Source organism: Atractosteus spatula, chromosome 26 (assembly GCF_055471065.1).
Source record: "Atractosteus spatula isolate fAtrSpa1 chromosome 26, fAtrSpa1.hap1, whole genome shotgun sequence".
Taxonomy (NCBI): Eukaryota; Metazoa; Chordata; class Actinopteri; order Semionotiformes; family Lepisosteidae; genus Atractosteus; species Atractosteus spatula.
The window spans coordinates 1,527,565-1,539,843 of record NC_142731.1 but is presented as its reverse complement, the minus strand read 5'-3'; the positions used below and the strand labels follow the sequence as shown (position 1 = coordinate 1,539,843).

Here is a 12,279-nt window from a genome sequence, read left to right as displayed (position 1 = left end):
ACGTGGAAAGAACTCCACTAACTCCACACAGAGAGCACCCCCGGTCCAGAATTGAACCCAGGGCCGCAGCACCTTAAGGCAGAAATGCAAGCCACTGCGCCAGCAAGCCGTCTGCTATGAACCCATTACTTTTAAAGTTAAACTGCTTTCAGGTCTGTATAAAACATGCACGCAGTGCTAACTGAAAATCAGCACACCCTTTCCAACACATTTTGTGAGCAAACAACCTGAAATTAACAAATAAAAGGTTTACTCCATGCTGAAAAAAGAAGAAAGGAAACACAATGTTTCTTCACAGCCGAAGAAGGCTCCACTGCCGAAACATTGTGTTTCATTTCTTCTCTTTTCAGCGGGGAATAAACCTTTTATTTGTTCCTTTGCAGCCCACGCCTGCTGTCGCAGTTCCCTACTTGAACTACGTCAACCTGAAATTAAGCCTTGTTAAATCAGAATTTATTTTAACTTTATTCACTCTTTGTAACACAAAACCTGTAAGTAAAAAAAAAACTCAAGCATTCTGCAAACTCAAAAAAAATTGAGCAAACTCAAAAAAATGCTCAAGCATTCTGAAATGTAATTGCAAATATCTTAACATTTTAATACCAATCTGGACACAGTGATGCTTTATGTGCAGTGTACAGCAGTTATGAATTTATACCAAAGAGAAGCAACAGTTGTCTCAAATACCTGACCTGACAAAAGGGGTCAGGCGAGAGAGAACAAACATGTATTTAATCCTTTTTAACCTGATAAGTCAATTGAGAGCAAAAAGAGGTTAACATGGAGAACTGCATCAACATACGGGCTACAATGAAGTAAGGACGGGTTAATTCCAACCTGAAGAGTAAATGGAAAAAGCGACATTTAGGCTGTGAAGCCTGACTCGTTCCATTTGAGCACAAATTCCCCATCACGGTGAGGAGCTTGAGAGTGCCCATTTCTACAGCAGGGCTGGAATGGAGTGCCTTACTGAAGGGCACAGTGTAGCTCTTGAAAACCTGCAGTGGACCAGTCGGAGTCCCGCTGGGCGTCGGCTCTGCTCTGCCGCTCTGGTTTGTGATTGGGGGCGATCGGCCACCGGGAGGGGGGGTGCTGTCGGGGTGGGCGGTGAGAGGGACAGGTGGGAATCGGCACTGGGCTGCTTGCGGAGCCGCTGGGGCCATTATTAGCCAGCGTGTCCCGGTGCTCTGACAGGGCCCTTGGGGGCTTGCCTCGCTCGATCGGCTCTTTCCCTTCATCTCTAATTCAGCGTCGCCTGACGAGTGGCGGGGAAGACAGAATTGATATTGATCTTGCAATATTCTCCCAAACCCCATGTTGACTCGGAAAGTGGTGCTGCTGTTAAACCCAGCCTCAGGTCATTAAAAAACAATAAATTCTGGAGCCCCCCGCGCTGCTGGCGCGTGATTGCTCGGCCGGACCCCTTCACACGCACACGCGTGCTCTGACTGCCTTCTGGGCCTCTCTGCGGAGATAAGGGGGCGGACAGTGGGGCAAGCTTCTTTTTTCCCCCTTTTATTCGTTTTGATTTCACAGACTGAAATGCTCTGTATGACATGAACAGCATGTTAGCCTACCCAATCCCGGTTCGCCTTCCGCTGCCAGATGCTCGCCTGCCCAGAACGTGACTCGAGAGAGTCGGAGGGCGAGCGTGCCCTGGCGGTGAGCTGCTCGCGCTGCTGGAGGCGGGCACTGCCCCTCGCTCTTTCCCCCTTCCTGTGTCTGATTGCTGCCTGATGTGCTCAGATTCTTACTTTCTGAGACTGTGTTTTTTCTTGTTATTCCTTAATCCCTCTAAATTCTCCTTGCACTGCGAACTCCTCTGCCCCTCGGGCCCAGCCTGACGCTGCCAGCCTCTTCTTCTTGTTCTGTTTAGTTTCCTCTCCTTTTTCCCCCTCTTTTTGTTTATTCTCCTCAGACACTGAAGCAGAATGAACTGGCTGGAAAACAAGATGCCCTTCCTGCCATTTAAAATCCGAAAAGTCCAGAAATGAATACGAGCCCCGTCTCCTGTGTTTTGTGTCGCCTACCTTTTTGCCCGTGCAGCTTATTTTTCCATCATCAAGAACAGGAAAACAGATCAATTTCTTCTTTTGTAGAAACCTGCAGCCATTCTCAGCTGGCTGACGTTGCTCAGGCACTGAGATGTTATTTCTGAAGTCTGTATAGATCGGGACAAGTTAAGTGTCGGCTACCCTCAAGACAATTCCTGTGTCACTGTGCTGTAGCTCAGGGTTCTACAGCACAGTACAAATTGATATTTCATAACATTTTGTCATGCCAGGATGCCACAGAGCAGTTCACGGAATGAGAATAACTGTTTTTAAAGTCAGAAAACGTACAGCACTCCCAGGATAAGATACCCTTGGCGACGATCAAGAGAAAAGTAGAAACTGACTGAGCGCTGCCGGGGGTAGGATTGAGAGTAGTTGACCTGGGCTCTCTTGGCTCCCAGCAAAAATTCAAGGCTTGTTACTTTCTGGGCCTGTCACAGCATCACCGCCAGATAAAGACCACACTGACGTCTGTGAAAGGCCCATAACCGCAGACAGCACACAGTAGTTTTCTTTTCACACTAGCTGCTGTTGAGCTACCGAATCTCAAGCTTTGAGCAGTTGTGTCAGGCAGATCATTGCCTTTCAGAGTTTTTTAATCTGACTTAATTTAGCAAAGTCAAAAGTCAACAAGCAAACACAATGACAGCATACTACTGCTCCAGAGATCAGTCAGTCTTAGTATCTGCTCAGGTGAAACACAATTGTGTCACTCTAAGAGTAAATAGAATGATTATGATAATCCACTATCATTGTTTGTCTTCCTACATAACTAGTGGTTTACCAAAAACAAATCTTTTATTATAAGTAGCAGTAATAGCCATAGTTCACTATCATAACTTCCCTAACAAAAGTACTGTATAGATCACTATAGATTTCTGTAGAAATCTTGTGTGGAACTTGTCTCATCCAGAAGATGACGCCTGTTTTACAGTATAGTGGACCCATCACTATACTTGGGTATTAGAACCCACACAGACCGTAGGGTGAGCGCCCCCTACTGGCCCCACTAACACCTCCTCCAGCAGCAGCCATAGCCTTCCCAGGAGGTCTCCCATCCAGGTACTGGCCAGGCTCACACTGCCGGCAGCTATATCACAGTGGTGGTGTCTTGACAGAGCCCCGCATTTTGGAACTTTACAGACAGGGCTGAAGGGCGACTGAAGGAATGGTCACTGTGATGAGCTCTTGAGCCCTGCCTCTTTACTGAGCGATCCCAGCTGTAGCTTAGAAACAGATGCTGTCTTAGGACAGTGCTGTACTCAGTAGAGCCTTGAAGATGGTCAATGAGATGTTGGTGTCCAAGGCAAGAGTGCTAAGAGCTGAGACCTTCTCCTGCAGGAACTCACTCTGAAACATCCAGTCATTCTGTGGGCAACATGCAAAATCATGTGAAAGAAAGCTAACAACTGGGGTGTTATTATTGACCATTTTAATAATACAGTTTTATTTATGAGCAGTCTTCAAGCAACCCAAAGTGCCAATTTACTTGGCAGTATAAAAATACAACAGTCCTCTTAAGCATTAAAGGTCCTGTGGTTTCAATTAGTCGTTTTGTGTCTTTAAGATGCTGTAATAAGGCAGTACGTCTCGGCGGGATGTGCCTTGCTGTTCGGTAATGACACGTCAAGATTACTTTGTGTGGAAGGAGTAAAAAAAGTCAAGTGCTCTCCATCACCCAGGGTGTATAATTACAACACAGTACATGCCAAGGGGAGCTCACCGCTGTTTTGAGTTAGGCTAGAATTCTTAATGAGGTCTACCTGCCATTGCAGGATACTAACACCTCAACAAGAGCATCATATCCACAGGTATGTTTCAGGAAGAACACAGTCAAACCACTTGAAGGCAAAGTGGCTATGCAATGGAAGAAAGCTGAAATATGCACAATGCTAATATACTTTCAGTCATTCTTAAACATTGCAGAGAAGGTTACATAACCAAAACAAAACAACATTCCATTGAAAAAACATTTCCGATTATGATCAATAAAACGTACATGTTCAAAGAGAAGTTGGATTTTAGTCTGGGCATCCCTTAAAGTGAACCAGGAGGGAGTTTCACAGGCAGTTGTCAAACTGTCAAGATGAGAAGGCTTTAATACATTAAGGGCTTTTTAAGTTATTATAACTATTTAAAGACCAGTTCATAAAGACACCTGTGCAGGTTCTTAAAGCATTTTGTGTGTGAAGTCTGTAACTTCACATGCGTGTTTGTGTGAGAGTGAAGACTGGTGTAGAGGCACGTGTGTGAGAGTGAGGACTCTGGTGTACTGGCACGTGTGTGAGAGTGAGGACTCTGGTGTACTGGCACGTGTGTGAGAGTGAGGACTCTGGTGTAGAGGCACGTGTGTGTGAGTGAGGACTCTGGTGTACTGGCATGTGTGTGAGAGTGAGGACTCTGGTGTACTGGCACGTGTGTGAGAGTGAGGACTCTGGTGTAGAGGCACGTGTGTGAGAGTGAGGACTCTGGTGTACTGGCACGTGTTTGAGAGTGAGGACTCTGGTGTAGACGCACGTGTGTGTGAGTGAGGACTCTGGTGTACTGGCATGTGTGTGAAAGTGTAGACTTTGAGAACAACAGCAAAGAGCTTGTTTGTGCCCAGAGATGGATGCTCATACAGTATATTGCATTGAGACTTTTCGTTGAACTTTATAGACCTAGAAATGCATTTTTTTAGAAAGACAATTTAAGAATAAAGAATTCTAGGTTCCTGGGTTAATTTATTATGAACACTTATTCTTTTTTTCCACGTTGATTGATCCAAGCTCTTAATTCATCGGCAGTGGCTAAAGAGCTTTGATCTTGCTTTCCTGTATCAGGGAGGTTAACCAGGGAAAAATGGGGAGCTCATGGACTGAGAGACTGTTTGAGTAGTCAGAAATGTTAAACAACACAGTAAAATATCATTTAAATATGGGTTTCCACTCCGCGCAGAATGTGGCACAGACGCCAAGTAAGCATGCCTTTTAATACCATCTGTTTCGCTTTCATTTGGCTCCAAGATGGTTTCTTGTGTCTCTTAACTTGTGATATTTATGCACCACTGAAATTAGAACTATAGTCCCTGTATCCCACAGATGAACAAAAATTAAAAAAAAAACTTTAAGGAACCATAGTATCATCATAAATGTGGAAAGTGAGGTTAATGTCTTGTAATAAGGGCTGTAGTCCCCTGTGGCGTGGCAGAGTGCAAGTGTTGTAACGGCCTCGCCGTGCTGGGTAAGCTGGTGTGCAGGAGTCCTTCAAGGACAGACTTAATGAAGCGCTGGGATCCATTATCTAATAATATTGAAGCAAATGCAATGATGTGCTTCCCCCTTGTGAAATTTCACATGGCCTTCCCACCTTAACAATGGCTTTACAACAGGTTTCTGTTTTTAGATGCTTTCACTGCTTTTCTACAGTGGATCATGGGGGAACATCTACATTGTTAGAATATCCTGAAGGCACGGAGGCATGTTTGCTGTAGTGTATCATGGTATTTGAATTGTAAGAACTGTAGGAATCTTTTGCAAAGCTATAGGAAAAAATCATAGTAAATGCGGAAAAAATACTGTGGTGAATTTTCAGTAGGACTGTTTGGAGCTCTTTCTCCTCCCCGATGTGGAGTGCTGTCTGTTCTACAGTAGCTGTTCTGTGGATGCAGGATTCAGTGTTACTCCCGGCGGACATGATGGCGGTCAGGGCTGCTTGACGAGATGAGTGCCGTGGATGCTCGTGTCAAGGAATTGTCTTTCCCTTGTCTTTCAGCCACGCGTCGGACGTCATGGAGACGACGGGGTGGAAGTCCATGGTCGTCTCTCACCCTCACCTGGTGGCCGAAGCGTACCGCTCCCTGGCGTCGGCGCAGTGCCCGTTTCTGGGGCCCCCCCGCAAGCGGCTGAAGCAGTCGTAATGCGCGCCGCCCCCTTCTCCCAGTCTCCTCTCGTTCCCACCCCCGATGTCCTCCTCAGCCGCTCCCTCCTGCTGCCCCGATTTCAGCTTCCCTCCTCTCCCCGGACCCCCGGAAACGTGCACCAGTCTTTCCCGTGCAAAACCAGAGAAACGAAATCTGCTGCGATGCGATGCTTTGGGAATTCGCCGCCGAGAGGCGCAGCCGTGCTTCCTCCCTCTGGGGTGAGCCGGAGAGGAAGGTGTGGATCGTGTCTCCGCCTTGTGGAGAGACGCGCAGAAGCGGGCGATTGTCTACAACAGGCCAGGCGAGCGACGGCAAGGGCGAAAAGAAACGGCCACTGACTCAGCCAGCCAACCAGGGAAGGAAAAGCGAACAGGAATTGGAATTCCAGCAATGGTTACCCTGTCTTCACGTCTGGGGCACCGAGTGCTGTTTTTAAACCGATACAGGAAAAAAAACTGTTTTTAACAGCTAGGAATGTGATGATAAAGAGAGCTTTTTTTTTAAAGAAAAAGACACGCACAAACTCAAAAAAGCAGCAAAAAAAAAACCATCACCAGAGGCTTCATGTAAAGCAAAAGCAAAGAGCGTAGCGCCATTTTTAAACTTTGCACTAATCTTCCTCTTTCCCTCGTGATTCCAACCCTTTCCTGCCGTGGCGCAGAGCGAGGAGAAAGAAACGCCGGACAATGGTAGCAACAGCGAAAGAGCTGGAAAGTAAAACAGACAAACCGGAACATTTCAGCCATTCGGACACAAGCAGTTCAGCCAGGGACACTGAACAGAAGAGACAAAATTAAGACTCTGGTCCTTTTTTTTAAGCCTTTGTCTTTTTTTTCTTTTCAACAAGCAGGAAATAATGGAGAAGAAAAGTGTACACAAATTTATGTGACATCTTTGTATCGGATTTTTCTTCTAGTAGCACTTGTGTATGGAATTCAAGAAGGTTTCTGTACAAAAACATGAAAAAGAGGCCACTCAATTTAGGGTGAGAAAACAGTGATGTCCAAATGCCAGTAGGCCCAATTCAGCACGTAGTTTCTTGTTTTTGTGTTTTTTTAGTCCTTTTCTTCTTGGTTTCAGATGAGGAAAAAACCTTCTTAGTGAGTTTTTTTCTCACTGCAGTTTGTACAAAACGTTGACATTTTGAGTGAATATGAAAGACACGGAGTTTTGTATCTCTGAGTCTGGTTTTTCTCCATAAAAATTGGGAAAAAATGTTTTGGTTTGGGAAACAAAAAAAAGAAATGAACACGTTTTAATGTTCAAGATATCCAAACTATTTCTGTAAGAAAAAAACAATCAAAAAACACTATCATAAGTGGTTTCTACATAAACAGTCGACTTCAATGTTCGATCTTGAAATGTTTTTTTCCCTTCCTGTTTATAAAATTAGTTGCTGTTCAGAAATGAAAGATACTTAAATAGTTGTAACAACTTTTTTTTGTTTTTGAAGATATAAATTACAACTATTTTGTATTGTATTGCACCTGTGTCCTTTGTGTATTTATTCTCCTCTCCAGACAGTGGAGTTCTAAGCCAGCTGACGCTGTGAAACGTGTTGTGTTATCTTCTAGTAAGCTCGTCGTGTTGCGACAGTGGCCTGCTGGAGGGCAGTAATTTTGAGAGAGACTAACAGTAATGTAACCCGATTCAACAACATGGCTGGGTCCTTTTAAGAGGACCTCTACCTCTTCTTTATCAGTTGTGTCCCCAGGTCTTGGAATTATTGCTGATCCTTTTTAGTTGTACTTTTTGAAGGCATTAACGTAGAAAAAGTTTATTCGTTGTACATTCACGTACATTCATGTCTTATCTTGCGTGTCCCTTGATTAGTAGTGGTGACCTTGATGGTGTTAGATAAAAGGTTATTGTACCAACCTGAGTTGGCAGAGCAGTTAGTGGAGGGGGACATTGGGGTGCAGGTATAGCCTTCCTGGCACCTCATCAGATCGACACCCAAAACAGCTACCGGGAATGATTATCCGAATATTTGGGATGGTGTTCTCCTACAGGGGTTGGATTGATTCTGTCTGACGTGATTTACGCTTGAAATTGAAGAACAGCTGCACGGGTTTGTATTGATTAGTCAACACTCTGAGAGGAGAAATGAAACTGATTCTCTGGGTGAGGTGAGTAAGGAATTCTTTAAGCGCGCACATGCTACCAAGTTTGATGCTGGTTTTGGCAATACTTTTTAACATTCTAATATCACTTTTAATTTGATAGTAAGTAACCCAGCATCTTAGGTATAGGAGAATCAATCCATAAACTCTCCCCTTCAATCCACTTAGCTTCTAGTAAACTGAATCTGATTAAACGGTTTCTGCAGTTCTAGCAAGAACAGAAATAGAGATGTCCTTTCATTTTCCAAGAGTAAAGAATTATCGGAATATGGAGCCTGTAGATTTCTTAGTCTGGCATCACATGGATGTCATTAGCGAGCATAGCACATATGGTATAACTCTGCATTGAACATTGTTTCAAGGTGATTTAATTCACTGTGAGCATGGTGTCATTTTCCATTTATGCGTATTGTAGTTTTGGATTATAATCCAGTCTTTATTACAGAACAATGCAGGTCTGACTTTCCCAATGAAGAGGTTTGGTGAAGAAGCCACACATCTCACTATCAGAATCAGAAATGTAGATAACATTGTGGATCTGGATGCTGAAATACTATAAGTCATGAACATTACACAAAGGTAAGGGACATGATTTAGACACTGATTGATACATTCAAAACCCTCCCCCTTCCCAGAATTGAGAGTGGGGGGCAGAATGCACTCTTCCTCTTTTTAAAAGTCAGTCTTAAAGTGATCCATGCCAGGAGTGGTAGGCTTGGGTGATCCTTTCATTACGATAAAGGACCTGTTGCCAGGGGATTCCTGGTTCAAACTTCTTTGCTGCTGCTTGTCAGTTATTCTGATGAAAATGCTGAACCTCCTAGCTCTGTTTTTCAGCAGAAAACATCAGATCAGTGCAGCGGTCGTTGTAAATGACTAATCTACTCCTTAATGGCTTTGAAAAAAAGGGCTGCTAAATTTATTCAGTGTTGTATGAGACATACACTCATTTACTACATGAAACAGTGACAACAAATTCTGAGTGTAACTTCAAGGGAAGCAATTACAATCCATGTAGCTGCTACTTCAGTCAATAAAATGCATTTCCTCCAACACCATCTTGATGGTTTTGCTCCTTATTTACACCCAACCCCTTGCAGATAGCCTAGAACAGATGCAAAAGATTGAACAAAAACCTTGTTGCTGAATTTATGATGCTAGATCATGTATTCCACTGTCCTTAGTACAATTCCTGTGCTTCAGTATTCTCCAGTGATGAAGATGCAATGACAGTACCAAGGTCAATAAATGGTTTGGGATCCCTTCTGGGGGTACCTGTAAAACAATAAAGCATTCTGTGCACAGAAAATGGATTGGACTTACTGTAGCTGTCGCAATGATCCTTTGAATTGCTCTGTTACACAAGTTTTTATCTTTTTCCTCCATCATCAACAGTACGATCATTGCATATGTACAGCTACAAAACGCATAACAAGGATTAACAAGATAGAATGAGACTCTGGAGGTGTAATAACCTTCAGTAGCTCTGCAACAGAGAGGAACTTAAGCCTCTCCTTTTAAGAATTAATAAATGTATTTTAAAAAAGCCTGGTTACTGATATTAAATTAGGTCAAACTGAAAATGAAAAAAGTTTAATTGAAGGAAGAAAAGATCTAAATTATTGTCTAGTTAACAGAATCAGATGGTTTTTCCCTCAAAAGATAAATTTTACAACCACCCTTTAAGCAACAGCTGTTTGTACTGTACATGTCTTAGTACAATGTTGACTCAGCTCTTAACTGCTGAATCTGATTGTGTGTCTATGTACTAACCAAATCATACAGTATGTGTATATATAATAACTTTTTAATCTGAACATTGGAAAATGAGCTAGCTGGTTGTGCATACAAAGTGTCTGAGTTGCATTTGACTTAACTTTAGTATACAAATTCAGTAATCTTATTAAAGTGTCTGTGAGGTTGTTGGGACATTTTCCTTACACATATAGTAGTGGCATGTGGGTGTATAGTTATAGGTACAGTAACACCACATGTACATGCACCCTGCTGTCTCATGTGGTGATTGGCTACGTGGAGTGAATTGAGGAGACTGGAGCAGTCTGTTGTGCCCATTTCAACACCGTGTCTCTTAGTCTCTTTCTGTGAAAGGATGGAAACGCAGATCAATACTGTAAATTGTTTGACAAGCGCTGTGTCAGGCTGGTTTGTAAAAAAAAGAGGCAGAAGAAGGTTGCAAGACTGCAGCTCTTTGGGGAGTTTGTTTTTGTCCCCTTAGCAAGACTAAAAGCCTCTATGCTCTGTTTTACAATCCCAAAGCACATTTGGGAAGAAAGGAAGGTGATTTCATAGGTGACCTGGCAGCTACATCCCTAGAACATCTTTTTCATAACCTAGGTTTTCTAGACAGTTCATATCTTATGGCCCCTGGCTAGAGTCTTATATTGTTCCTTCTAAGAGAGCTATTTGTGCTGTTGCTATCATTCCAGAAATGATATTCATTTATATGTTTACACAATCATTTTATAAAATGAAAATCGCTCTGAAAGCAAGTACATTGCCCTGACACAGCCCAAAGGCTGATCTATTGCAGCTCCTATCCTGCAGAAACAAGAGTCATGGTTGAGGCGGACAAAGAAATCAGATATAAACGATATGGAAGAACAATTGTTTCTTTGAAGGGCAAGGATAATGAGCAAGGCGGGTGAAAGATCGAGAATGATGGAGAGGGGAGCAGAAGGGCACACAAGCGTTTTAGCCTTAGTGAAGGGGTTGTACTTGAGGTGTAGATTGGAAAGAAAAAGTCCATGTGGAATTGGCACACATCTCTCCACTGGCTCCTTCACAGAGAAAGATTGAGGAAGAAGAGCCAGGCTTCTACTTCCACCTGTCCATTCATCTTCCAAAACGCAGCAGGCGACAGTGCCTAACTAGTGGTGGGCTTCATCCTTCACCACCATCACTATGGCCTATAGTCCACCCTTAAGTCACAGGGGTTGATGTTTCACCCAGAGAGCCTTAGATGTGTACTCCACCTCTGGACACCCTGCCAATAGTGAGCTGCTCATTAGGAAATCCTTGTGACAGTAGACTAGTGCCCTTACTGTCTGAGAGGACTCTGAGAGCTTGCAGAAAGGCATTCTCAACTGGGATGTTTGCAGGAGTTGTTTTTTTTCTCCTGCACTGTGGAGCAGGGTTGTGACAGTGGCAAATGGTTTGGTCTGGAGCAGTGTGAGAGGCAGACCAATTAGGCGAAGACTTTATTGTGTTGTAATGCAAGTTTCGGGGCCTGGGTGTGAAGTCAGTGAAAGAAACCACTTCAATGATACTGTGGAATAATCTCAGACACCAGTTGATTATCCCAGAATAGAGCCACAGAAGAGAACTTGGCTTCCCTCAGCAACACCACACACAAACTTGTGATATAAATGCTGGCCACTTTAATAGCTCTGAAATCTCATCCACCAGGCCTTAATCAGAACAGAACGCACAGAGGTGGTTTCAAATATCATGACAGCTGGATGCCCAAGCCTCTTGGCATCTTCCTGCTCTGCTCTCTGCCACATTAGGAGCCTTGCCACCTCTTCGTTGGTGTGGCGCTGATGGATGATGGCTTTGAGCCTGCCCCTTGGCGTGACTGTGCTTGACGGGGTGCTGTACCCATGTTCTGGGGATCAAGACACTGGAGGAAATGAAAAAACAGTCCATCCCTAATGTCCCCTCCCAATCCCTTTTTCTTGTGGACAGTTGCCCTACACTTAGAGCTTCACAGTGCCACAGGAAGTATCTGATATACTGCATTGCGTTGGTAGGAGAAGGTGATTCCAAACCATTTGTTTCTGTGGTTGCATTAAACACAGCTAAGGCACTGTACGGTATTCTGGAATATGGTTTTCTTAAACTTAACTTTGTAAGTTGAAACTTCAACATTTATAAGGAGAATTAGAAGAATTAAATTAGGTTTGAGAAACTAGAGATTGCTGTCTAGGTGCATCCTTCTTCTGTATTACTGGAATAAAACGGTTGCCCCTTCTCTCCACCCTTTCCCTGCCCTCTCTGATTCCTTATTCCCACATTAAACGATGTTTTTAAGAAAACTTTTGTTGGCGCCACTCGTAGACTAACCCATCACTGCACAAAAGGTCTGGATTCACCTCCAGCTCCACATCTCCGCAGCGCGGCACTGCTTGGCCAGTGTTCTCTCCCAGGCTGTAGTTAGTGCATTGCATCCAGTAGCACAACA

At 43.7% G+C, this 12,279-nt stretch overlaps 1 protein-coding gene across 5 annotated transcripts in view; it reads left to right on the top strand.

Annotated features, from left to right (window-relative positions):
* spop (speckle type BTB/POZ protein) overlaps nucleotides 1-7,436 on the top strand; it is a 124,251-nt gene extending 116,815 nt beyond the window's left edge. For all 5 annotated transcript variants that reach the window (XR_016086108.1, XM_088906328.1, XM_088906329.1 and 2 more), the window contains one exon: nucleotides 5,808-7,436. Coding sequence is in view for 4 of the 5 variants with exons in the window: in XM_088906328.1 (XP_088762454.1) it covers nucleotides 5,808-5,952 (145 nt within the window). In the remaining variant the exon portion in view is untranslated. The remainder of the gene's footprint in view (nucleotides 1-5,807) is intronic.
* Nucleotides 7,437-12,279: the final 4,843 nt, after the last annotated feature.